The following is a 27,135-nucleotide window of genomic DNA, read 5'->3' on the forward strand; positions in this document are numbered from 1 at the left end:
TTTTGCTCCATTCTGTATTAGTGAGTCAAAATTAATTGTTCTTTTTTCTTATAGTCTTTAATTTTTTCTGTTTCTCTCTAATGTCCAATTTTTATCTTATAATTTCTTTCTAAACAACAGTATTTTTGCAAGAGAAGGTTTCTTGTAATTAATTTTAAAATTATTTGAGGAGACTGTGTTGGTTATGTTTGCCACTTTGATTGATTTGTAAAAAAGAATAAAGATTGGATGCAAATAGTAATTACCTCTGGACTCTTAACTATAACTTTATAAAATCAAGATTCTAATCATGCTTTTGCTGTTTATTCCCCCTACCTCAATTCACCTGATGAATGTTACAAAACTTGTTGATTCAAAGATTCTTAACAGTTAAGAAAACAATTAAAATGCAATTTCTAAAATGATTAAAAATCATTTTTAGCTCAGCCTTTAGTCCATATAGGCTTTATTATGACTATGAACTTAAATGGAATCCTTTGACTTCCATCCTCTCCATTCATGAGCCAATGGCACAAACCTCAGTTCTGCAATTTATTTAGGAGTTCAGAGTGCATGTGGTTAATCTCACAATCTCTCCTTTCTCCAGAAAGATTTCATGGGCCAGAACTTGACTTCTGGTCACTGTTCTCTGTCACAGCGCATCCTTCAAGGATGTCCAACTCATCATGTTTTTACTGGAAGTTCTCATATTGCTCTACTTATATGGTATCAGCATTAACCTTGTAAGATTCTTTTCTTGAAATAGAAAATTGTTTCTTGATATAGAAAATCTTTTCTTGATGTAGAAAATCAACAGCTGTTGGACGAATTCCACAGAGAAGCATGCCGAACTCAGATTATTTCACTTTTTATACTTTCTCATATAACAAATAAGTCAATATAAAGTTTTTCAAATTTGGCTACAAATTTTGGCTACAAAATATAATGTCATTTTTATCATAGGCCAATAATATAAAAGTATATGTTCTAGCAGTGTTCTTGTTTTGCTCGATTTTACAGTTTTTCACTTCTCTATTTTCTTAACCTTAAGCATACATACTGTATATGTATGGGTTCCTTCCCTTACAATGGCTTCCTATGTGCTGAAGAAAGCATAAGCAAGAATATTTTTTTATGTGCTGAAGCAAAGTTCTTTTATGCTGAATGGAGTATTCATTCGCTTCTCCTTAGTTCCCCTCACCATACTAAAATGCATACATTTTTTGCTACACTCATCTATATACACATACATTTATTTGTGCATATATTGTACACATACAACAAATCAACATCTGAAGCTGTGGAATTTCCGGTTTGTCGGCTTTGCGAGCGGTAGGGATTCGCGAAGCTGCTCGATCCCTGCCGCGCTAGCCGTTTTTGGGGCTCCGATCCAAAAGGGTGCGGAGCAAGGCTGCCCTGCAGGGGCAGCTGAAGGTAGGGGGATCCGGGAAAGGGTTTGGGGGTGCTGCAGACCCCCTCCCTAGCTGGCAGAACCTCCTTTTACCAAGACGGTGCAGCGGCAGTCCGTAATGGCCGCCACAAAGAAGCCGGCAGCTGGGCAAGTATGCGCTGGAGGAAGAGGAGAAAGTTTTTAAAAGTGAAAGTCTTCTTGGTCGACCCAGGACTCTAAGATATATCTAATTTAATTCCTGAAAATGATGGCTTTTCGGATGATTCTTTCCACAAGAGAAAATAAGCGGCAATTCTGAGGTGCTGAAAGGAAAGTTTACTCTCCCCCCCGACGGAATTAATAAATGGATATTGAGAAACCTGTTTTTTTTTCAGGTAAAACTAGCTTTTTGGGATAAGTCGGAAGGGAGAGGACAAAAAATATATTTATCTGGTTGGATTTTGTTGGAGGAGATGCCTTAAGGATTTGAAAATAGAAATAAAATCTTAATAAGGCTTCAAAACACAGATTTGAATTTTCTTTTTTCCTTTGTCTGATACTACCCCTGGAAGAGAAAGGGGGAATTTTGGCTTGGCTTGGATTGATTGAGGATTGTGGACTTTGGGATTGTCTTATTTTTCTTTTGGAATATTTTGGTTGGTGTGAGAAGAAAGAGGGAAAAAAGAAAAGAAAAGATCTATAATGGCTTTTTCTTTTGAGGAATTGAGGGATGAATATGAGCAAACAAAAGCAGCCTGTAAAGATGGTATGGAAAAAGCTTTTCTTTTTTTAGAAATGGCGTTGGTTAACTATGAACAGACAATACAGATGGAAGCTGAAGAACAACAAGAAGAAGATGAAGACGCCATCTTCAATGAATCCCAAAATTCATCTAAGAAAGAAGGAAGGAAGAAAGCGAGGAAAATGAAGGATTTAAGATCTAAAAAAACATTTAAGAAAGAGAAAAATATGATGCAAAATAAATACAATGATAGCAAACAAGAGAAAAAGGGAATACAACAGAGAAGGGATGTCGGCAAGACAGAGGTTAGAAGAAGGGGGTAGGAAGATTTGGTGGGGGAAGAAAGAAAGGGGAAAGGCGGAGAAAAGCCACAAAGTTTTAAAATTAGATGGGAAAAAAGGAATCTTTTTTAGGGATAATGGGTAAAGCATAAATTTTTTTAAAAAAAGATTCTGCAAGGTACACAAGATGGTATTGTAACATTTGTATTAGAAATAGAAAATTAGAATGGCTTAAGAGTTAATAAGAAATTAAAATGTTGAAATGTTTAATAATGATTGATTTTTAAAATGTAATAAAATATTGAAGGGAAAGGCAATGAGAATGCTATAAGATTTATTATTTAGATTTATTATTTAACTACGTATTTAGGAGGATATTATGTATTTAAACATTTTTGATTTCTTACTCTGTTTTTATTGTTACTAAAAGTAAAAATTAGTAGATAGAATGTACCAAGCAGAATCAAATTGGGTATTAGGTGTTATTTTAAATGTTAATCTAATTAATTTAGGGAGAGGATAGAAAGGCATCATACTCTGATTAGTGATTTCAGGAGAAATTCCTTTTTTTTTCATTATAAGGAATGAGATAGAGGGATAATAAAGGATGGGCAAAAGATACAAATATAATGATTTAAATTAAGATGGATTGAATAAGATAGAATTATGAAGAGTGAAATGTGTGGAGAAGTTTATATAGAAGATACAGAATGGTAAATAAAATAAGTAATGATCTGTAAGATGAGCATGAATATAATTAAAGCCCATATAAAGAGAGGCACCTGGGGCCAAGTTACTTTACTAAAAGATTTTTTATATGTATGTTTGTGTCTGTTTATGTCTTTGAGAGTATTGGTGAAACCTTGTAGAAACATAGAAAGAGAGTGACGATAATCAAGTCAGAAAGAAATAGATGAAATAATATAGAAATGTATTGTATAAGATAAGGTTTTATCTGACTTGTTAAATCTATAATGGAAAAAGGTTCAAATATGTAATGGTTGATGATGATTTGTTTGTTTTTTGAAATTAATAAAACTTGCTTAAAAAAAAAATAAGTCAATATAAAGTTTTTCAAATTTGGCTGCAAATTTTGGCTACAAAATATAATGTCATTTTTATCATAGGCCAATAATATAAAAGTATATGTTCTAGCAGTGTTCTTGTTTTGCTCGATTTTACAGTTTTTCACTTCTCTATTTTCTTAACCTTAAGCATACATACTGTATATGATGGGTTCCTTCCCTTACAATGGCTTCCTATGTGCTGAAGAAAGCATAAGCAAGAATATTTTTTTACATGCTGAAGCAAAGTTCTTTTATGCTGAATGGAGTATTCATTCGCTTCTCCTTAGTTCCCCTCACCATACTCAAATGCATACATTTTTTGCTACACTCATCTATATACACATACATTTATTTGTGCATATATTGTACACATACAACAAATCAACATCTGAAGCTGTGGATGTGCTGCAAACACTTTGAATGTAAATATGGTGCCACCATTCGCTTTAAAGGTTCACTTACTGAAGTGAAGGACAAAAGCTTCAATGATCCACAAGGAAAAGCTCTTAAAACCTATTTATTTTCCTTTGGAGCTTTCTGCATTCTCTCTCTCTCCCTCTCCCACTCTCTCTTTCTTCTTGCTCTCTTTCACTACTTTTGAAATATTCACAAATATTTCTTTATAAATACATCATTCATCATTTTTCTCTTATTTTTTGGAGCAAACACTCTTTTATATGCATATTTTCTTATCTACAACCTCATCATTCCACTAAATATCTTTTTTTATACCTCCTGTCAGCAAAACTACATAGACTTCTGAGGCATTTTGTAACTTAATTCCTTTCACTTTGTCCCTTAAGAGTTTCCATATTATTTTTCATTGCGTCCTCATTCATTCTGTAGGAACATTTATTTATTTCCTTCCCACCCCTCTTCCAGCAGTTGTGCTTTTATTCTTGTTTCTTTTGCTTGTTTTGTTTTCTTCCATGTCTATTTTTTTCCAAACTCCAAGTTGATAGTACTGTACCTTTTAGATTTATAGCATTTCTTTGCCATATGAAAGTTGGCTGGGTGACTTTGGGCCAGTTACACTCTCTCACAGATATATTCATTATCTTGAGTTAGTTATAAAAATAATAAAGGTAAGATAATAATAATAATAAATTATCAATTTAATTTTCATTAAACTTAAGTTTACTAAAGTAGGTGAACATCATATTTTATGCATTTTATCTGGAAGCTATATGCAATATAGTGACACACATTCAAGAAAAATGTATTTCATTGCAAGGTTAATTAAAGTTTTTTTTTTTTTATTAGCTGGAATGTTCAGAACTCATCTACAATGAAAACTTGAGATAAATATCATACAGTGCTGAATGTTGCTTTGAAGTCAATGTCTTCCTGTCTATGAATTGTCTCGCAGGTTTTATGCATCTCTTTTGCATGGGGAGCCTATTTCTCTTTGCTGACATCGTTTGCTCCTTCGTACATCTGGTTTGTCTTTCTCCGAGCCCTCGTAGGATGTGGCGTAGCAGGTCATTCACAAGGGTAACGTCATAATGCAAACAATACAGTGGTGGGATTCAAAAATTTTTACTACTGGTTCTGTGGGCATGGCTTGGTGGGCGTGGCAGGGGAAGGATACTGCAAAATTCCCATTCCCTCCCCACCCCACTAACCTGCTTTCCAGCTCCGTTCTCCTTTGTAAGGCAACAAAAGAAGACCCAGCCGATCAGCTGGGATTCAGGAGGCAGAGAATAGTGGGGGTGGGGCCAGTCAGAGGTGGTATTTGCCAGTTCTCCGAACTACTCAAAATTTCTGCTATGGGTTCTCCAGAACTGGTCAGAACCTGCTGAATACCACCTCTGAAAAAAATAATAGGACAAACATCAGCATTCTCATGTGATGTTGTGAACATTCAGATGTTTTTAATGAATGCATATTTTACCATAGGATCAAAAGTCCAGAAGTACTATGGGATTTGTTCAAACAGCACATTACATATAACGTCTATAATCTTCCAGGGCAAATTATGATATATCTCTTCCTCTACCAAGTTCTAAGTTTAAGCCTAAAGTAAAACAATTTAGTTAGAATTGATGAATGTTGCAATTAAAAATAAACAGTGAAGGGTTGGTTTGGTTTGGTTTGGTTGAGATGAGGTGAGGTAAGGTAAGGTGAAATTAGATTGATTGGGTACTTTGCGTGAATCCAGCCATTATGGCTACTTCAACAAACTCTCAGTAAAACCAACCTGGAAGTATTTGAACCTAATTAATACATTTCTTTCTCTTTCCTTAATTTTCTTACCTTATTTTTTTTTTTAGGCTTATAATAAAAACAGAATTTTTACCCACAAAATACCGTGGTTATATTTTGCCTTTATCACAGGTAAACCAGAAATCTATTTGCTAAGAAATGTATCATGTATCAATATCTATATATCACTATTTATACCAACAAACCATACTTCTGAGTGTGTGAATACAATATCTACATAACTGCAGAGAAATTTGTGGACACAGCTGCTCTCAGAGATGCCATGTGGAGGCCAGCTATCAACATGTTTAACATTTTGACAATTATGTTAAATAAAGATCCCATTTATGTACTAAGGTTTTCTGATTGAATCAAAAGAAGAATCACCTTGAACTGTATTTTTACAGAGTAGTACCCATCTATGGCTGGGGGGTCAGGGTATAGCTGGCAATCATCAGAAAAGGGTTTTCTGTACCATGACACCCAGATACTAATTCTTCTTGAGCAATATATTGTTCAAAAGACTGGATGATTATCTTATTAGGAAGGATTAAAACATTTAGAGTTTTTAAATAGGAAAAAAGTTTAATAAGAAGCAAAGATCTGTGCAATTATATGTGGATAATTTTCTTTTATTTTTCTTATATCCAAGATGTCATGGTCAGCCAATGAAACTGAATAATAAGAGATTCGGGACAGATAAAGTGCCCCTTCATCCAATGGACAATTACAGTGATGGCATTTGTGGCCAGATGTTGTAGGGATAGCTAACAACTTGAACAGTTTTCCAAGAAAGATGAATTTGTAGGGGGGAAATGTATAACTGGCCTCAACTGATGATAACTTCAAGTGATGACACTTCCAAAAGCAGCATGTTTTTTCCCCTGGATCGGGGGTCTTCAAACTTGGCAACTTTAAGACTTGTGGACTTCAACTCCCAGAATTCCCCAGCCAGCCATGCTTGAAGTCCACAAGTTTTAAAGTTGCCAAGTTTGGAGATCCCTGCCCTAGATAATCCCTTCTGAATGAAGAGTAAACCAGCTGCTCCTTGAAGACAAATAAAAACAGAGCCATCCATATCTGATACTCATGATGCTCTACTCTATGGTATTGTGTGAAGCAAAGTAGAAGAAATAAAAGTTCCTAAGGAGGAAGAGAGAATGAGAGAGAGAGTTTGTGCCAAGAAAATCAACATGGGCTGGAGGGATAGAGCTCAACTCAAAATAAATAGCAATAGCACATAGATTTATGTACCACTTCACAGTGCTTTATATCCCTCTCTAAGCGGTTTATAGAGTCGGCATATTTCCCCCAACAATCTGGCTCCTCATTTTACCCACCTCAGAAGGATGGAAGGCTGAGTTAACTTTGAGCCTGTTGAGATTCGAACTGCCAAATTGCAGGCAGCTGGCAGGCAGCAGAAGTAGCCTGCAGTACTGCACTGTGCCACCTCGGCTCTTGTTATTTTTAGAAAGTAGGGTTGGTGGGAGATATCACTACTGAATTATAATGGTTTCAGATTTCTTAAGCTGCCTTAGAAGTTTTTCATGATAGAAAAGTAAAAGTAGTCCTCAACTTACAATCATTTGTTTAGTGACTGTTTGAAGTTGTAATGGCACTGAAAAAAGTGACTTGTGATTGGTTTCCATACTTGCCACCACTGCAACATCCCCATGGTCACATGATCAAAATTTGGGGGCTTGCAACTGACATGTATTTATGACAGTTGCACTACCTGGGTCATGTGATCACCATTTGTGACCTTCCCAGTCAGTTTTTGACAAAAAGTCAATGTGGGAAGAAGCCAGGTTTGCTCAGTGATCTCATGATTCATTTAACAATGCAGTGATTCATTTAACAACTGTGGCAAAAAAGGCCTTAAAATTAGGCAAAACTGACTTAACAACTGCCTTGCTTAGCATCAGAAATTTTGGGTTCGATTGTGGCTGGAAGCTGAAGACTACCTGTATGGAATACACAGTCTGAAATAAATAAAATCTGGGATATACAGAACTTTCTCAGACATCTCCACCTGCTATATGTCACGGGACTTAGATCATCTACTTTTGAACAGCATGAACTCTCCAAAGTGGCTGTTGATACGGCTCAGGGTTCTGTTGAAAGTCCATTATGCCTGACACAGTTTTTTCTATCCCAATCAAAGGAATTGGAAATGTTTACTCCTTTTTTCAGTATTAATTTTTCTTACAATGAATAATTGATTTATTGATTTCATTCTAGCACAAGCAAGTGGAATGAAGTTAGGACTATCATTAAATAAACTTGTTAAATGTAATTGGGAAAATCCATGTGTTTTTAACTCTGTATAAATTTATACTTCAGTCTGTGAAATATGCATTCTGTTCTTATTTCTGCAGCTGCAAAAGTTTATTCTCTGTTGAAATGTTTATACATTACATTCTGAGAAAGATTGACAGCTTATGTTCAAGCTTCAAAATTCAAGTTGATAACCATTTTGCTTATTTTATCAAAATTTGTACTGGTATCCCAAAAATCAAATGTGGGAATGCTTACCTCAATATTTTCATCATGTTTTATGCAGCAACGCAATGTGAAGAAAAATGTGGATGTTGAAAGAATGTACAGATGTAGAGAACCTCATTGTCTCCTAATCTATCCTTTGTTTTTTTCATTTCACAGGTATTTTGGTTGTCAGGCTCCTTATTAATTATTGGACTGGCATCAGTTGTTAACTCAACTCTTGGGTGGCGGTGGCTGATCCGAATTGCTTCTATTCCTGGCATTCTACTTCTCCTTGTATTTAAGGTCTGAAAGACTTAAAACTTAGGTTTGCATATATAGAGAGTTAGGTAGAGGGGTGTGTGGGTATGTATGTGTTTGTAAAGAAATTCATTGATGCTGGCTAATTATCAACATTTTTATCAATTTATACCATGCAAAAATGCTCAACCATACTCATCTGTCAAATTCAATAGACTTTAGTTTGTGATACAGAGAGCAATGTTGTACATGCTTAGCTTGAATCTCTTAAAGAGGATGGGCCTATCATAAAACAGAGACCAGAGGTAACTTCATATCTGAAACTTATTTGGATACAGAAGCAGATTTTATATCCCAATCCTTTCATTTGACATGTTTTTGATTGATTGATTGAAATTTTCTTAGTAATTTTCCAATCAATTGATGAAGTAATGTAGGAATATCTTGTTTCTAATAAAAAGTTAGAAATGAAATCAGTCAGAAATAACAAACAAAGAAAAATGTATTCTAAAAAAAAGGAAAGAAAATATCTAGAGCTATTTCTAATCATTGTTTTCCAGTAAACATATCTGGGCTTTCTCAAAATCCAAAGATGTTTCTAGAACAAGATGTGAGGTGACAGAAGACTAAATTATAAATTATGTAAACAAAAGCCTTGAAAGGCTCCCAAGTTTCCCAAGCTGTCTTGTGTGGAACTCCTGCAAGTTTGAAGACAACTGTCATAACAAAAATTGTTGCCATAAATTGTTTCTAACCTCAAATAAGTCTTGACTCCTGGTGGTTGCCTGGACCAGTCTCTACAGTTTTCTTGGCAGTGATTTTCCATTGGCTGCTTTCTAGGGATGAGAAAAAGTGACTGGCCCAAGATCACCCAACTGGCTTTGTCCCTCAGACAGGACTAGGACTTACAATTTCCCAGTTTCTAACGTGGTGCCTTAACCACTACATCAAATTAACTGTTGTAAATTGGATGATTCAAAAATCAGTTGTAATCTCAATCCTATATGCATACTGCAAATCAAACATAGCCTCTTAATGGATTGAGGGCCAATATTCTGAGGCAAGTAATTGCTGTCCGGGCAATCTCATAACTGATATATCCTGCTGTATTGGGTCTTAAGAGAAAAGGCAGACCGCATATTCCCATTTTCCTGGCCACATTCCACCACACCCTTGATCCACCTTTCCCATAAAAGCTTCAAGGGGTTGTTTGTTTGCATGTTAGAGGACATTTCATTGCTGAGGCAGTACCCTGATGATTTGATTTAAGCAAGAAAATTATTTATTTTCTGCAACTAGAAGAATTTGCCTAAAATTTTAACATTGGGAGTTTAAGAAAAGCTAAATCCATTATTGGGTGATACAGGAATTCACAGGTATTGCAAAGGTTGCTCTGATACCAACTTAACCTGCAAGTGAGGGAAAGATCCCTTATACACTGCTCAAAAAAATAAAGGGAACACAAAAATAAGACATCCTTGATCTGAATGAATGAAATATTCTTATTAAATACTTTGTTCATTATATAGTTGAATGTGCTGACAACAAAATCACACAAAAATTATCAATGGAAATCAAATTTAGCAACCCATGGAGGTCTGGATTTGAAGTTACACTCAAAATTAAAGTGGAAAAAAACACTACAGGCTGATCCAACTTTGATGTAATGTCCTTAAAACAAGTCAAGATGAGGCTCAGTAGTGTGTGTGGCCTCCACGTACCTGTATGACCTCCCTACAACGCCTGGGCATGCTCTTGATGCAGATGGTCTCCTGAGGGATCTCCTCCCACACCTGGACTAAAGCATCCCACAACTCCTGGACAGTCTGTGGTGCAGTCTGTCGTTGGTGGATGGAGCAAGACATGATGTCCAAGATGTGCTCAAATGGATTCAGGTCTGGGGAACAGGCAGGCCAGTCCATAGCATCAATGCAGGAACTTCTTGCAGGAACTGCTGACACACTCCAGCCACATGAGGTCTAGCATTATCTTGCATTAGGAGGAACCCAGGGTCAACCGCACCAGCATATGGTCCCACAAGGGGTCTGAGGATCTAATCTTGGTACCTAATGGCAGTCAGGCTACCTGTGGCGAGCACATGGAGGACTGTGCAGCCCCCTAAAAAAATGCTACCCCACACCATTACTTATCCACTGCCAAATCGGTCATGCTGGAGGATGTTGCAGGCAGCAGAAAGTTGAAGGTGGAGGTAGCGGTCCTGATATTGGGTTGTTGCCCTCCTATGGCCTCCTCCACGTCTCCTGACGTACTGGCCTGTCTCTTGGTAGCACCTCCATGCTCTGGACACTGACACAGCAAACCTTCTTGCCACAGCTTGCATTGATGTGTCATCCTGGATGAGCTGCACTACCTGAGCCACTTGTGTGGGTTGTAGACTCCGTCTCATGCTACCACTAGAGTGAAAGCACTGCCAGCATTCAAAAGTGACCAAACCATCAGCCAGAAAGCATAGGAACTGAGAAGTGGTCTGTGGTCACCACCTGCAGAACCACTCCTTTATTGGGGATGTCTTGTTAACTGCCTATGCTTTCCACCTGTTGTCTATTTCATTTGCACAACAGCATGTGAAATTGATTGTTAATCAGTGTTGCTACCTAAGTGGACAGTTTGATTTCACAGAAGTGTGATTGACTTGGAGTTACATTGTGTTGTTTAAGGTTTCCCTGAGGAACGGGCGGGCCAGTCCATAGCATCAATGCCTTCGTCTTGCAGGAACTGCTGACACACTCCAGCCACATGAGGTCCAGCATTGTCATGCATTAGGAGGAACCCAGGGCCAACTGCACCAGCATATGGTCTCACAAGGGCTCTGAGGATCTAATCTTGGTACCTAATGGCAGTCAGGCTACCTCTGGCGAGCACATGGAGGGCTATGTGGCCTCCTAAAGAAATGCCACCCCACACCATTACTGACCCACTGCCAAGCCGGTCATGTTGGAGGATGTTGCAGGCGGAAGAATGTTCTCCACGGCATCTCCAGACCCTGTCACGTCTGTCACATGTGCTCAGTGTGAACCTGCTTTCATCTGTGAAGAGCACAGGGAGCCAGTGGCGAATTTGCCAATCTTGTTCTCTGGCAAATGCCAAACGTCCTGCACGGTGTTGGGCTGTAAGCACAACCCCCACCTGTGGACGTCGGGCCCTCATACCTCATGGAGTCTGTTTCTGACCATTTGAGTAGCCACATGCACATTTGTGGCCCACTGGAGGTCATTTTGCAGGACTCTGGCAGTGCTCCTCCTGTCCCTCCTTGCACAAAGGCGGAGGTAGAGGTCCTGATGCTGGGTTGTTGCCCTCCTACGGCCTCCTCCACATTTCCTGATGTATTGGCCAGTCTCCTGGTAGCGCCTCCATGCTCTGGACACTACGCTGACAGACACAGCAAACCTTCTGGCCACAGCTCGCATTGATGTGCCATCCTGGATGAACTACACTACCTGAGCCACTTGTGTGGGTTGTAGACTCCATCTCATGCTACCACTAGAGTGAAAGCACCGCCAGCATTCAAAAGTGACCAAATCATCAGCCAGAAAGCATAGGAACTGAGAAGTGGTCTGTGGTCACCACCTGCAGAACCACTTCTTTATTGGGGATGTCTTGCTACCTGCCTATGCTTTCCACCTGTTGTCTATTCCATTTACACAACAGCATGTGAAATTGATTGTCAATCAGTGTTGCTACCTAAGTGGACAGTTTGATTTCACAGAAGTGTGATTGACTTGGAGTCATATTGTGTTGTTTAAGTGTTCCCTTTATTTTTTTGAGCAGTGTAGTTAGATGGGAACCAAGGAACCAAGATGTAGGCTTCAAAGCCAAGAATCCCAATTGTATCGCATTGGCTGGTTGCAGTAAACTTCAGGCTAAGAAACAGTCTATTTTACATTATTCTTTGGGCTACGTCATACAAAACATTTATGCTTCCATTCTGTTTGGACACACATTTTATTCAGATAAATGTGTAGACTTGTAATTGCATATATAAGCACCAGTATTCATTTATCTTTGGGGTTTATTGGAATTGTTTCCAGTTATAATTGTAATTTGTGGATTAGCACATTCTATTACTTTCTGATAGACTTTCTGAAAATGGCTTGGGTGGACAGAAAGCACTGCATGAATTGCTCTGCAGTGATTCATCATATTGATCTGAATGCTATAATACTAAAAGAGATACTGCATCGAATCCAGCCTTTATTACAATAAGACTATAAGATTGATGGTACACTGGAAATGTTGGTGCTTGTTTATCTAACTCATTTGTATTTTGCAGTTTATCCCAGAGTCTGCTCGATATAATGTATCTTCTGGAAATGATAAAGCGGCCCTTGCTACTCTCAAATGGATTGCTAAAATGAACCATTCTGTTATCCCCGAAGGAAAGTTGGTAGAAACTGTTGAAGTAAGTTTTTCACTATTTTTGTTAACCTCCTTCCTGAAACCATGAGGTGCAGAACTGACTCCCATTATTAAACTATCCATCGGCTGACTATCCATCCATTAAATCAGCGTTTCTCAATCTTGGCAGTTTGAAGACATGTGGCCTTTAACTCCCAGAATTCCCTAGCCAGCATAGTCCACACATTTTCAAACTGCCAAGGTGAGAAACACTGTGTTAAACTATGATGGCAGACTTGAACACCTAAAAAGGTAAAGTCTCCTTAAATAAAGTAGTTAAAGTCCATAAAGTACAACAACGATGTTTAACTATCTGTTCACATCAATGGAATTTAACTTACTAGACATTACAAAAGACAAGAAGCCACTATTGGTCCAATTCTTCTTTTCTTATAGTCCATTGTTGGACAATGTATGATACAATAGTGGTATGTATTGTGCAATCTGTCGTGAAACAAAGTGAACATTGTAGTCAACTCCCGGGTGTCCAATATGTGGCCTTCCAGATGTTTCTGAATTTTATCTTGCCTATGTTTTCTGGGGCTACCAGGAGTTACTGAGTTGAAAAGTTAGATTATAATTCACAAAGGGTTTCAAAGCTTGGGATGTCTCTTCAGCATTTCAGCAACAAATATTCAGTGTATTTCTGACTGTTCCTTTAACATATTTCTAGGAAAAGCGAGGTAGATTCAAAGACCTATTTGATCCCAAATACTTACGGACATCTTTGCAAATATGGATTATATGGTAAATTCATATGACTTTCTTCTTTCAAACTACAGTGAACAAAATAAAATTAATAAATGTTAGAGAAAATGTAGTTTTTGTTTGTCTTTAAATTTATTATAGCTTCCAACTCTGATTATCTTAAGTATAAAAATTACTATTCAGAAGCTAATCAGAATACCAAGCAAATATTATAGTAATTTAGCTTACATTCATTCGATTCTGTGTAGGATGTTCTGCATTGGCCTTCTCCAGCCAGGCATTCTTCATTTGACATATTGAAATGTAAACTCTAATGAACAAAATTTGGTAATAGCTGTTGTTTACACTCATGGTATGCTGACCAGGAGTTTTGGGAATTATTGCTCCCAGCACATTGGAATAGCACCAGATCACAAAGCTTCCACATGCATTCTTAGATGCAGTTAATATATTTTGTTTTATTCTTTCTTCCAATTTGGAAATGAATATCTGAATAAAAGAAATAGTTTTGTGTAGTGGTTAAAGGCATCAGACTAGTCTTTTCTTTGAACCCTAGGAAGGAGGCAATGACAAACCACTTCTGAAAAACCTTGCCAAAAAAAACCTGCAGGGACTTGTTTAGGCAGTGTCTGATAATTGTACATGATTGAATGGAATGAAAAAAAAATCTGAAAATAAAACAAAAGCAAAATAGGCAAGAAAATTATGTGACTATAGTCTTATGTTATAACTAAGATATTAGTCAATCCACCTTAATTTACCTGACACAATGTACGGAACTGTTTAAACATATGGATGAATGCACATATTCGCTTGATCTCTGCCCTGCATTATTTATATGAAATCTCTTAATGTTCTTGAAGTTAGTGTCATGCATTGAGTTTTTTAATTGTTTAAGCAATTGAGGGAATTAGAAAAGTATCAATGAATAAAACTCAGTATATGCAGTGTCACATTCATATGCCAATATACTCTTGACAATAGAAACATATATTCCAGATTGTGCAATAAAATTGAAACCCAGTGGTAGAAAATATACAAGCATTAGCTGTGATGTTTTCTTCTGAATCTGAAAATGTAGGCTTATAAGCAGAAATACACAGATAGGTCACTAAGTAACATAGGCAGATATGTAATTTGGATCTTCTAGCCAGTTAAAATTTGATCTGTACCTAATTCACTTGACACCTTAAAGTGGGCAAAAAACAAGAAGAGGTAACACATTTACAATTATTGCATTGCTCTTCTACCCTGGAATTTGGATCAGTGCAAAATTTTGAATCAATTTGAATTATGAGAAGTTGAACTATTTAGTCCAAGTGTACAAAAAGGATTATTTGAATTGCTTAATTCAGTAGCAAACATTTTCTTCATCCTTGCATACTGGAAGTTGTATGGGTAATTAATAGTATTTACCAATCCCTTAACAGTTTGGTGTGCTGTTAATTAATTTGAATGCTGCCATGAAGCCCTTTCTTGTTCTATTTGGGACTATCAAATGTACCCTGTAGATGTACCTTATTATTTTTAGAGAATATTCTAAAGAATGATTTCCACCCCATTGCTAACCCCTTTTGTTTTCTATGACAGGCTTGGAATTTCTTTTGCTTATTATGGTGTCATCCTGGCCAGTGCAGAATTACTGGAGAAGGATCTAGTTTGTTCAAGAGGAGGATCAGCTGTAGAGGCAGAGCTAGGCCATACTCAGGAGGAGTTTCAGAGCCCTTGTCTCTGCCATACCTTTGCACCATCTGATTACCAGATCATGTTCATCAGCACAGTAGGAGAAATTGCATGTAATTCCAACCCACCCCCCTTCTGCCTTTATTTAAAGTAAGCATGAACAGGAGACTCCAAAGTTACCTCTCACAACAAGATACACACAGAGTTTCAGACAGGTACAGACATACACAAATGAAAATTTAGGAATTCTGTATGAAAAACAGTTCACTTGCTGTTGTCAGCTGCTTTCATTAATGTATTAATTAATTTAGGAATGTAAGAACAGCCCTTAATTTCACTAATTTCAGCTCTTGAAGTTCATACATTTTTAGGTTACCAAGGTTGAGAAACAAACAAGATGCTGATGGGAAGTTCTGTTACAAAGTCCCCATTTATAGTTTTCAAGTAATCGTAAGGAAGCAATGAAGAAAATAGTTGTCAAGAGACTTCCCTAAGGTAGTAGGGGTGTATGTGTATGTATGCATGTGTGATAATTATGCAGTAATGATTCAGTTAATTTAAGTTTACAATGTGACATCTTTTTCTCCTTCTTTTCCTTTTTTAAAAATAGTAAATCCCTTAAATATTCTTGGCATCAATTTCCTGGGAAGACGAGTGAGCTTGACAATAACAATGGGATGCACTGCTGTTTTCTTTCTTCTCCTCAATATATGCACCACAATGTAAGTAGCTTGGGTGGGAGCATATTATGATTAAATGGCTTGGATTCCAATGTTTGCCACAGCTTCTAGCATCTGGCATGGTTAACCATATTTCAGGAAATGGACATGATGATTCATCGAGTGCTTAAAAATTAAAATAGTTTGGCTTAATAGAACATTTATTACAGGCAGGAATTATGCATTTGGGAATATTCAAAAGATGAAGGCAGAACTGTATTCAGTTTTTGGAATAAATTGCTACTACATGAACATAATGAGTTATGATATTCCCAAAGTTCAGAGGAAACATACTAGAGAACACCAGGGAAAGAGGACTATCTTTTGTGAGTTTCCCAGGAACTCCAAGACAAAATCCAAAATACAAGGTCCCTACTCAGATGCCCTATGATTAACTGTTTGATGCAGAAGAAAAGGAACATGGTAGTAGGGTAAATGTAGTGACCATAATTTTATATCTCTAAAATAAATAAGGACTAGTCTGTTTCTCTCTGATGCAAATTTGCTGGAAAGTTCTAGTTGATTACACCAACATTGGTAAAGTTTCCCTCTTTCCTATCTGGATTGTCAATCCATAACAGTTAGAGCAACTGACAGAAGCAGATGTTTGATTTAGTATAAACTGAGGGTTTTCCCCAAACAACAGACATGATGTAAATGGATAATTATGTTGATCTTCACATTAGCCTGTAGCAATAAAGGGAGTTGGTGCCAACAGAGAATGTTTTTGAATGCCAGTCTGGACAGAGTAATTAATTGCCAAGGTTTTATCATATTTTATGCCTACCCTACTGTATAAATTTACAATGACCCTCTCCATGAACAAAAGAAAAAAAGGAATCGACAGATTTCCTGCCTGAAATGTATTGATTTTTCATAGGTTTTATGTGTTAACATATATGATGGTCAGCCAATCTTTGCATCTGATAGAAATCATCAATGTATGTGCTGATGTTGTAAGAAGTCAAATAATATATTTCAATGAACCTAATGGCTTGGACATGTGTTTAAATACACATGTGCATGTGTAAAACTATAATTTTGCCAAGGCAAAATTGGTAGCTGCTAAAGTTCAGTCCTCAGTCAATATGTGGCTTCTATTTATTATAATGCAGATTGGGTAAATAATTAATTTTCCCAAGGGGCCACATGAAAAACTGGAACCATTGTGGATGGCCACTCTGCCACCCCAACCCCAGCCAGCCAGCCAGAGACAGCTACAATCTTGAATGTGGCCTGTGGGCCGTAAAATGCCCATCTTATCTAATATCTTCTCAGCAAGTTACAGAATATGACTTACCCTTCCTGCACTTGTAGATGAGGCTCCCCTCAGCATATCCCAGCCTAGTGCTCTCCAGATGTGTGGGACTGCATAACTTTACTGATAATTTACTAGTTGATCATAATTTATTTAGTTATTTATTTATAATTCATGTTTCTAGACCACCCATCTTCCCCAAGTGTTTCACACTTCTTGCTGATACAAGTTGAGCAAGGTCATAACCTATTAAATATTAACTTTACCAAATATTTACAATTTCTCACTGATATTTTAGCTATTCATCCCATTTTGTTAAATGTCCCAGATTTGCACCAAATGCCCAGTAGTTTGTCTTTACACTTACTCTGCTCTAAAAATATAGCAATGCATTTAGGCTATGCCTTGTTTTAGGTGTTCGTATCTGCTCTGTTCTTGAAAGATCTTCCATTATGCATGTGGCTATCCTTCTGACACTTTAGATAGATAGTTATTATTTCAAAGGCTGTCTGTTACTAATTCTAATGGTAAACCTGGTGTGGAATGCATGAATTTTGTTCAGGTGGCTACTTTTGCACTAATATATGCTTTTTAAAATTATTTCCCAACATATTCTAAAAATAAATCTGAGGGATTTGCATCATATTAAACTTACCAGCAAATCTACTTGATCAAGAACCCCAAGAAAAACTTGACTGAGCACACAATAATACCGAATCATTTTTTCTTTTCCCCTTCAATTATGTTGGCCTTCACATGAAAACATGGTGATCATACAACACACTTAGGCAGGCCAAAGTTTTAGGGCTGGATTTGTACAGTGTGAGATTTTTTAAAACCTTTATTAATGTTATACTGGTTGGAGTCTTCCAATTAATTCATTAGAATCTGTTTTTGAGTAAAACCAAGATCATTATAAGACTTTGAAGCTTGATATTTAAGATCTCAAAGGCAAATAAAATTTATTAAAGAAGTCTTACAATTTTCCATCTTCTTCATAAGGTGAAAAAGAATATCCTCTTATGTTTTTAGGATATGGTTAAATATACTAATCAATCACCAATCAAGTTAAGCATGCTGGGCATATGTAATCATAGTGTCACTATATATGACAACAACTATTACTTCCAAAGAGAAAGGTCAGGGATTTATTGTCAAGTAACAGTATTTAGACAATGGATTATTGAATAGAAATGATACATTGGTGTATAAATAATTCAGATGCATTAGAGTATTTTCTGTTGAAAAAAATCTTCTCCCATATAATTCTATTTGATTAGAATTTGGCTGATAGGAAATTAAAATTGAACAGGGAACAATTTTTAGAAAGGATGTCAGGACCTTTTTTAAAAAAAAACTTGTTTTTCAGGTATATTAGTGGAGAAGCATTGTAAAAGTCAAATTAATTGAGTCTACAAAAGAAAATTTCTTGCTCAAAAAAATACATGGAGACTTTTCATGGTACTGTCATTTTATGAGTTGACAGGTGCTTCCTACATGATCCCAATCCTATGACCGGAGAAAAAACAGAATATATAGCATTATCTCATGGATAAGACATTTTGGGATCAACAACAAAGCTAAATGACAGAAATTCAGAATAGTTAAGAACTGGTTACTTACCTGTAAACGATGTTAAGTGGCCACCTGCAATTTTCTGTTTATATTTTATTATTTGTTATTTTATTTATATTTATATTATATATACTATTAATAGTTTATATTACAGAACTAATTTTTTATAGGAACATGTTCCCCTTGCATTACATATAATCTTTTTCCTTCAGTAACCATTCAAACATTCAAGGTTACATCAGTGGAACACACCAGTAAACTATTGGGCTTTGTTATATTATTTTCTTCATAACTTTTCTCTTTATTTTTCTATCTAGTACTGGTCTTATTGGTTTCCTCTTTATGCTGCGTGCTTTTGTGGCTGCAAATTTCAATACTATCTATATTTACACAGCAGAGGTAAGGTCCTTCTGATTTCTTGAATTGCAAAGTGAAAAACTACCTAAATTATGTTTCTGAACAAGCTCTTTTTTAAACTTTTCTACTCAACAGGTACTCTTTGGCCAGCTTACTCAGAAATCTGACCAAGTTTATTATTTAATTCCACATAAAATAATATGGCATTTCAACCTAAGCCAGAATAGACAGGAACCATATGTTAACACCTATAACTTAGTAGGAGTTTTATGCTTGTTTTCAAACATGACTTTTTAACATTTTACTGTATTGGATTTTTAAAAAAAGTTTTTTTAAAAATTCAGTCTCTCTCTAAACTTTAGTAATTTCATTCATTTGTTCTTAAAAATGAAGGCTTATGTTTTGTACTCAAGTACTGCATTGGAATCGAATTTAGAGGATTGGTAATAAAATATTTTGGTCCCAGGAAACTAAATTTCAACAAAACTATGGGATTATCTCTAGGCATAAAATAACCTAAATTCTGTAAAAGGTTTAGGTATTTTCCCTCTCTCTGGGCCTCATATTTGGAATCATCAGTATTATTTTTTAAGATACTGCCCTCTGCTTCATCCAATACTTTTTCTGTCAGATTATTCTCACATATTTTCACTACTGTCTTATAGGTTTATCCTACCACCATGAGAGCCATGGGATTAGGGACCAGTGGCTCCCTATGCCGTATAGGTGCTATGGTAGCACCTTTTATAGCACAAGTAAGACATCTTTTGTTTAAGAATTTCACTGCATATATAGCAGTAGGAACAGATTCCAGGCAGGTATTTTTAGTAGACTATATAGATTGACTGATGTTTAAAGATTCAGATCTGTAAGATTTTGGGTGTTTTTAATAAGTTTATTATTTCTTTTCAGAATGTTTGAAGGAAAGGGACATCAGGCAAGCTAAATTGATACTAATATATTCAAAATGCAGAATCCTGTTTTAGCTATGGTACAATAAAGGAAAAAGATGATAAACATTTAAAAATGAAAGGACAAGTTTGTTTAAAAATCTTAATTACAAGAAAAACTTAAAACAGCAGCAATTCATTTACTGAAGCTTAGAAGGCACAATATGAATAAATGTAGCAATAATTCAGAATGCAACAGAATAAGAGACTTCAGTAATTATGTTGCAAGAAGTTAGGGAAAAAGATTAATTACATTTGCTGATTTTAAAAAACCATTATATATTTTATTATAAAGTATACTTTCTTAATAAAGAACTTGATATTAACTCACTAATAGAAAAGTGATTCTAGCTCATCTTTATTTTAGTGGAGAAAAATGAAATCCTTGAACTCTTCCAATGAAATCAACAGAACTAAAAGTGATGAATTTCTATAGGTTGTTGAATTAATAAGAGAAATAAATGAATTCATAAGACAGTGAACTACTCTAAAAATTTCAACTGATGCAGTATGATATAGTTCACAAAAGCTTGTGCCGTGACAAATGAAAGGGCCATTATAAATTTAATATTACTTTCTGAAAATGTATAATCTCCTTTTCTACTCTAGCACAATGCTTAAAGCAGCTTATAACATAATTAAAAGCCAGGTACAATATCATTTAAAAGAAATGAAAAAAGATGTTGAAACTTTTCCTTTCTTTAGCTAGAGACTTTGTAAATCCCATAATGCTTTGTGTGGAGGAAATGAATCATGTAATATTTTACTTAAATTAAAGCAATTGCCTTGTATTTTCCTGAATGAATTTTTTAAAGCTATAATTTATTCCTACGTATATCTGCAACATTATGATAGCAAGTTTCCTTCTCTCCACAATCCCCCATGAATAAACTTTCATTAATTGTATGCACTCTCCACCTCTGTTTTGTCTATAAGAAAAGTTTGGCATTGCAATTCCATGCTAGCTTCCTCCATATATGTTCAGTTCATGGAAATATAATTCTATTGAAAGACAGTTCAATCCATAAAATAAATAGGCCAAAGGATTTACAGATGAATTGTCAGAATTGCATGACAGCATGGCACTAATACATTATTTAATTGTAGGTACTTATGAATGCTTCTTTCATGGGGGCACTGTGCCTTTTTGCCTTGGTTTGCCTTGTGTGTGCTATCTCTGCGTTCACTCTACCAATAGAGACCAAAGGGAGATCACTTCAGGTGGGTAATTCGTCTTGCTTCTGAATAGAAGGTTCCCCAAAAAACTTCCTCCCAATTCAATTCCATTACCAAATATAAAGCCCATGTCAGATTTATTTTAGGAAGTGAACGTACTTTTTAAAAAAGACCCTTACAAAGAACTTCAACTTTTGTATCTGAAATGAACTAAGGCATGAACCCTAAAAACAAATGGCTAACAACTTGATACTGAAGATTCAAAAGCAAATGCAGATATAGGCAGTTCTCAACTTAGAATCACAATTGGTATAATTGAAATAAGTGATGCAGTTATTGAATCATATGCAATTTTATAACTTTTTTTTTGCCACAGTTGTTTCCCGATTGTTAAATGAATTACGGTTTCCCCATTCTTTGCTTGCCGGAGGCTGGCAGGGAAGGTCGCAAATGGCAATCACATGAACCCGGGACACTGCAACCACCATACAGGTTGACAAGTGCCTAAATTTTGACCAAATGACTGTAAGGTTACTGCAAAAATTATAAATGGGGGGACCGGTCATGTCACTTTTTTTCATCACTGTTATAACTTCAAACAGTGTTAAACGAATAGTTGTGATTTGGGGACTATCTGTATGTAACTACTAGGCAAATCCAGGTGCTTATTTGGATCTCACATAGCTAGTTTGGATCTCCTTGTATATTCATAGAAAGGCATATTTTTAAGCACCAAGGTCAGTACTAGTAGAGACTTATAGGCAGTTCTCAAGGTATGATAGGGCATTTAATGACTAGCATCATATCAGATATCCAGAGCTCAGGAAGTCAGACTGGGAAAGCCAGTCCATTGCTGGTCCACGTGGCACAATCAAGAAAAAATACTGGCAGTTTTGCTTTCTCACCTTCTATGGGGTTACTAATGCTGGCATAAAGCTGGAAAAGCAGAGCATAGCAGGAAAACAAAATGGACAGGATTTCTTATTAGTTGTGCCACATGGCCCAGCAATGAAGCGGCCTTCTCTACTATTGAACTTCCTGAGCTGTGAGTATTTTCAAAAGATAAGTGTGCAATTATGACATAGTGGGGTAGGAATGCCCAAGGGTCAGGAAGCAAAGCTGGGATATCTCAGAAGGTGAGAAGCCTTGGGAGGCTCAATGAAGGTAGCCTGTGCCTGTACTAGGTGCCTCAGTCTTTTCCACCTGAGTCACTGAATGCTCTACTTAACGACCCACACATTCATTTAACAAATGCAATGAGGAGAATAGGGATGTTTGGGGGGGGTGATTAATGATGTGGTTCATTTAATGTTTATCTCAACTGTTGATAGTGATGGGCAGACTCTGTGACTGTTGTAACTCAGACGTGTGGAGAATGGGACCTGTATTAATAAAATAGTACATTATATAAGTTACTGGAAATATTCTTTTTAAATTAAGCGGATGACTACAATAAAGAGTTGCATTGCCATCTATGGACCCTAATAATGCATATAAACTCTAACCGAGTAAGAGAATTTCAGCACAGAAAAAAAAAATACACTGATGGCCCCATCTCTACTATTCTGTAACAGGTTCTAATGGAAAAACATAAGCGAGGTTTCTAATTGGAGGTTAAATTGTTTCATGAAGCTCTAATTCATCTGATTGGGCCAATATGGCACATCAATGGAGATAGATGTTTGTAACATTTTGAGATGGTGACATCTAAATTTAATTTCTATTCAGTTAAGTCACACACTACAAAGTCTTAAATCTGATTCATCAGAGGACTAGCAACTGAGGTACACTAATCATACACCAAGGAGACATGGTGGCACAGGGATTAGGATGCAGTATTGCAGGCTAACTCTGCTCACAGCCAGTTCAATCCTGACTGGCTCAAGTTCAAATCACCTTCTATCCTTCCAAGGTCGGTAAAATGAGAACCCCAAATGTCTGGGGACACCATGGAGCAGTATATAAATCTAAGTGCTATTGCTATCATAATCAAGCTATCTTGTGAGGAATGCTACAGATATTACCACAAGAAGGTATCATGATGTAAAGTAGCTTATGAAGAATGAGATATACTGTATTTTTTGGAGTATAAGACGCTCGGAAGTATAAGACACACCTAGCTTTTGGGGAGGAAAACAAGAAAAAAAAATCTGCCTCTGTCTCTGCCTCCCAGCAATTTGCCTCCTTGCAGCAAACAGCAAGTTTCAGTTTCAGCAGAGTCTGATTGGAATAAGCAGCTGATTGTCGGTTGGATTGGCCTCCCAATGACCAGCTGTTTCAGGCTGCAGGGATTGCTATTGCCTCCTCCGCACGCCCCATTTTTGGCCTCTGCATCCCCTTTTCAGCCTCTGCACACCCCATTTTCCGCCCGTTCTCGGCGGTGGGGATTGAAATGGGCAGAAAATGGGACACACGGAGGCCAAAAATGGGGTGTGCAGAGGCCAAAAATGGGGCGCATGGAGGCGGCAATAGGCAATGGCAATCCCTGCAGCCTAAAACAGCTGAACATTGGAGGCCGATCCAACCAACAATCAGTTGCTTATGCTAATCAGACTGCTGAAACTGAAACAGGCTGTTTGCTGCAAGGAGGCAAATTGCTGGGAAGCAGAGATGAAAGGGTGGGGGCTTGCAGGGGGAAGGGCCTTCGGCAGCATTCGCTGCTTAAAACGCAGAGACATTTCCATCCACTTTTGGGGGTTGAAAAAGTGTGTCTTATACTCCGAAAAATACGTTTTTATAGCACTGCAGTTAAAAAAAATGAAAGGGAATATTCTGATGCAAGCCTTCATGAATTATTGCTTCCGAACAGTTAGCCATCAGAGTAATTTAAAAGTATCACCTTTTTAAATTTAAGATTAAAATATTAGTTAACATTGTAAAGTTTCATTGCAACAAATGACTTATAAAAAATAATTAAAATCTGTTCTTTTTAAAACCTTTTCAGCAAAGAAAGTGAACACTAATTCTTGGAAGAGGAAGAAGACATTGGTTGCTTGAATCTTGTGTGGCCAATTAACAATTCTGAAAATGTGTTTTCAAGGTTAAACTGAGTTACTTCCTATATATAATCAATATAATTAAAATATCTCTATGTTTAAAGCAAAGTTTAAAAGTTATCACCAGACTTTCAAGTGCATCACATAGTCAGGTCCAAATAACAGAAACAGGAAAACCACAATGTCAGCTTGAGCTAGCATGTGCATGTTTTGTTCACATCTGCATGAAATGGGAGTTTTCTATATTAATCTGCATACCTGTGACAATTCCTTTCCTTTTTCCTTTCCTTCCCCTTCCCAGGGTATATATAACAATTACTGCTTCAAATCTTTCCACCTCTGGAATTTTGTGCATATTGAGCGGATAGAACAGAAACTTGCATTGTATTAAATAACCCACTACTGAAATATTTCTTCAGTCTCTTGGATCAGTTTTTGCTTACAACAGTTTCTTTTTTGCAATGATCACACTTTTCTCAATTTGTTATAAAAATTATCTGAATGTTTATAGTTTTATTAACTTTGTTTCCATTGTCTGAAACAAATTTCTGTATTGATCAGCTAAATAAAGTGAATCTTACATAGATTTTTATAAATATGCCTAGCATAAAGTCATATTTGCTGTCAAATATTGCATCTTTCTTTAGTCCACTACATGAAGCTGAAAAGCTATTCAATTCCACTGATAAGACAAATAAAAATTTCATTCCTTGAGCTGTAGCTAATTAATGGTTTTGAAGGAAATAAGTTACTCTTTTATAAAAGTATCTAGCGTATTATTAAACTATGATGCTCTTCTTGTTGTATATTAACCCCAGAGTATATTCAGTTAAATAGTATGTGATGACTTGCTACAATCTTCTTGGAAAACAGGAACATCCCCCCAAGGCAAGGCCACAAGTAAATAAGATAGGAACATCGGTCCAAGGTGAAGCTACAAGTAAACAAGATATCTGTTGTCTTGAAGAAATTGTCAAGTCGATCACTTAGCTTATAGTATGACTGAGATAATGAAGGGAATGGGGAGGGCTTCTTAGGCATGATGTGCATTGTGTAGAGGGTATAAAATGTTTTGATTGAGTATTGGATTTTGCGCTTCATGATCTCAATCTACTTGGGAAGAAATGTGAAGGCCTGCCTTTGCAAACACATTTTCAATAAATTTTGTTTGTACATCAGAGCTGTCTGTTGAATTAGTGTGTATAAAATTTGGAACATGTTTAAATCTCATAGTTTTTATCTTCAGATTACTAACTGCTTAAGATCTCTATATTTCAGTATTTGAGTTAGCTGTGCAATGGCTTCTTTGTTGTTTCTTTTGTATTTTCTTAATTCTTTCTATACAATTTTAGAAAATAGCAGAAATAAGAACCTCAGGATAATCTATTAAGCTATATATACTGAAACCTTCTGATGGATCTCTGCCAGTGGTTTCGATACTCAGGATGATGTTCTTTCAGAGAAATGATAATCTAAAATTAATTTAAACAAGTAACATAGAGAAGCTTAAATATATTCTTGCCATTATCTGAAGTGAAAATAAGAAGAATGTGAAGAATGAGATTTGAGTTCCAAGAGGAAAAGAAAGAAATTCAAATGAGAAAAATGGTTAAGATGGGAGGATAATGCTTCATTTCCCTTCCTAGATTATAATTATCCTAAGGCCTGAGATGGATAAATTGCTTTCTGTATCAGTTTAGGAATAGGCAAAATTTTGGGTTGATGCTCTATATATAGACTTTAATACAACAGGTAAGTGTCTAAGACATGAATGACCATGAGCAAGGCTTCCTGGTCCAGAAATGGGTGCAATTGACACACAAAATGAATTTGTGCAAAGGCCTCCTAGTCATGGCTACCACCTATTCCTTCAGCAGCAACTGTGAGTCCAGGAGCACTCCTTGATAATATTTCAATTCTGAGAAAGTATTCCCTTATCAACAATGACAACTCACCCCACTTCAAGGGGCCAAAAAAATCAAAACTACTTCATCCTGCCAGGGTTGACAGACTTTGTCCTCCCAGGGGCCCTGAAAGGGCTCACCTTTGGTCTCTTATTCAGAAGGGACCTGTTACCCAAAACAGCATCTTCAGATACAGTAAGAGTGGAAAAGTAAGCATGCTTCTTTGCTCTTCACTTTACTTGGTCATCTTTGTCATTTATCTTTAATGATGTGTTATGTATCTCTTCTTTTGTTTATCTCCTAAAATTCCTTTGTAAATCGGGTAGCCATAACCAGAGGGAGTCCACAAAGGCACGATTCAATCACTCCATCAATTGTTTTGGACAGGCCATGCAAGCAGGACCAACCTTTCTGAATTGGGAAGCAGTTACAGAGAACTCTAGGGCCAAGGCGTGATCCATTACTATTGCACAACTTCGGATCACTTTGCCATTGCCCTGAGACAAAAACAGATTCATATGTGACATCTGCTGGGAATTAGACTTCAATTTCACAAAGTGTCTTACATCTATCTATATCTAGGGAAGTAAAAGGTCACTACAGCCTACTGAATGATAACCACCCCACCCCTATCTCTGCTTCTCAAACCCATTATGGCATGTTTCTGAGATGAAAGTACTCCTGCACCAAACATTTTGGTGATACCTACCTGGTCAGCCCCCTCAAATTATATATGAGGCAGGCTTCATTACAGGCTGGCTAGGCATTCAGCAGCAACAGCCAGAGTCCAGGGCATCTGAGATTCCAGAGACCAAGCTCTGGACAAAGTATAGGGGGTAGAATGAAACAATAGTAATAAGCACCAGGTCCCTTTCCCTCCCCATCTCCTACCATATCTACCAATGCATCAATTATCATGGATTAAGTTTTCCAGCCAATGTTACATTAAGATTTCTCTTCATATGATCACATAAAGACACAAAGGCA

The 27,135-nt window shown here is 36.6% G+C and overlaps 1 protein-coding gene across 1 annotated transcript in view; it reads left to right on the forward strand.

The window, feature by feature from the left end:
* The window catches only part of SVOPL (SVOP like), a 32,015-nt gene extending 7,757 nt beyond the window's left edge, over positions 1-24,258 (forward strand). The window contains exons 5-15 of the mRNA XM_026695045.2: positions 4,829-4,953; positions 5,733-5,796; positions 8,326-8,451; positions 12,698-12,826; positions 13,496-13,569; positions 15,121-15,326; positions 15,824-15,935; positions 19,083-19,164; positions 19,788-19,877; positions 21,180-21,293; positions 24,193-24,258. Coding sequence (XP_026550830.2) covers positions 4,829-4,953; positions 5,733-5,796; positions 8,326-8,451; positions 12,698-12,826; positions 13,496-13,569; positions 15,121-15,326; positions 15,824-15,935; positions 19,083-19,164; positions 19,788-19,877; positions 21,180-21,293; positions 24,193-24,204 — 1,134 coding nt within the window. The 3' untranslated portion in view covers positions 24,205-24,258. The remainder of the gene's footprint in view (positions 1-4,828; positions 4,954-5,732; positions 5,797-8,325; positions 8,452-12,697; positions 12,827-13,495; positions 13,570-15,120; positions 15,327-15,823; positions 15,936-19,082; positions 19,165-19,787; positions 19,878-21,179; positions 21,294-24,192) is intronic.
* The last annotated feature ends 2,877 nt before the right edge of the window (positions 24,259-27,135 follow it).

Source organism: Notechis scutatus, chromosome 6 (assembly GCF_049901735.1).
Source record: "Notechis scutatus isolate UNSWTSFEM ecotype Mainland chromosome 6, rNotScu1.2, whole genome shotgun sequence".
NCBI lineage: Eukaryota > Metazoa > Chordata > Lepidosauria > Squamata > Elapidae > Notechis > Notechis scutatus.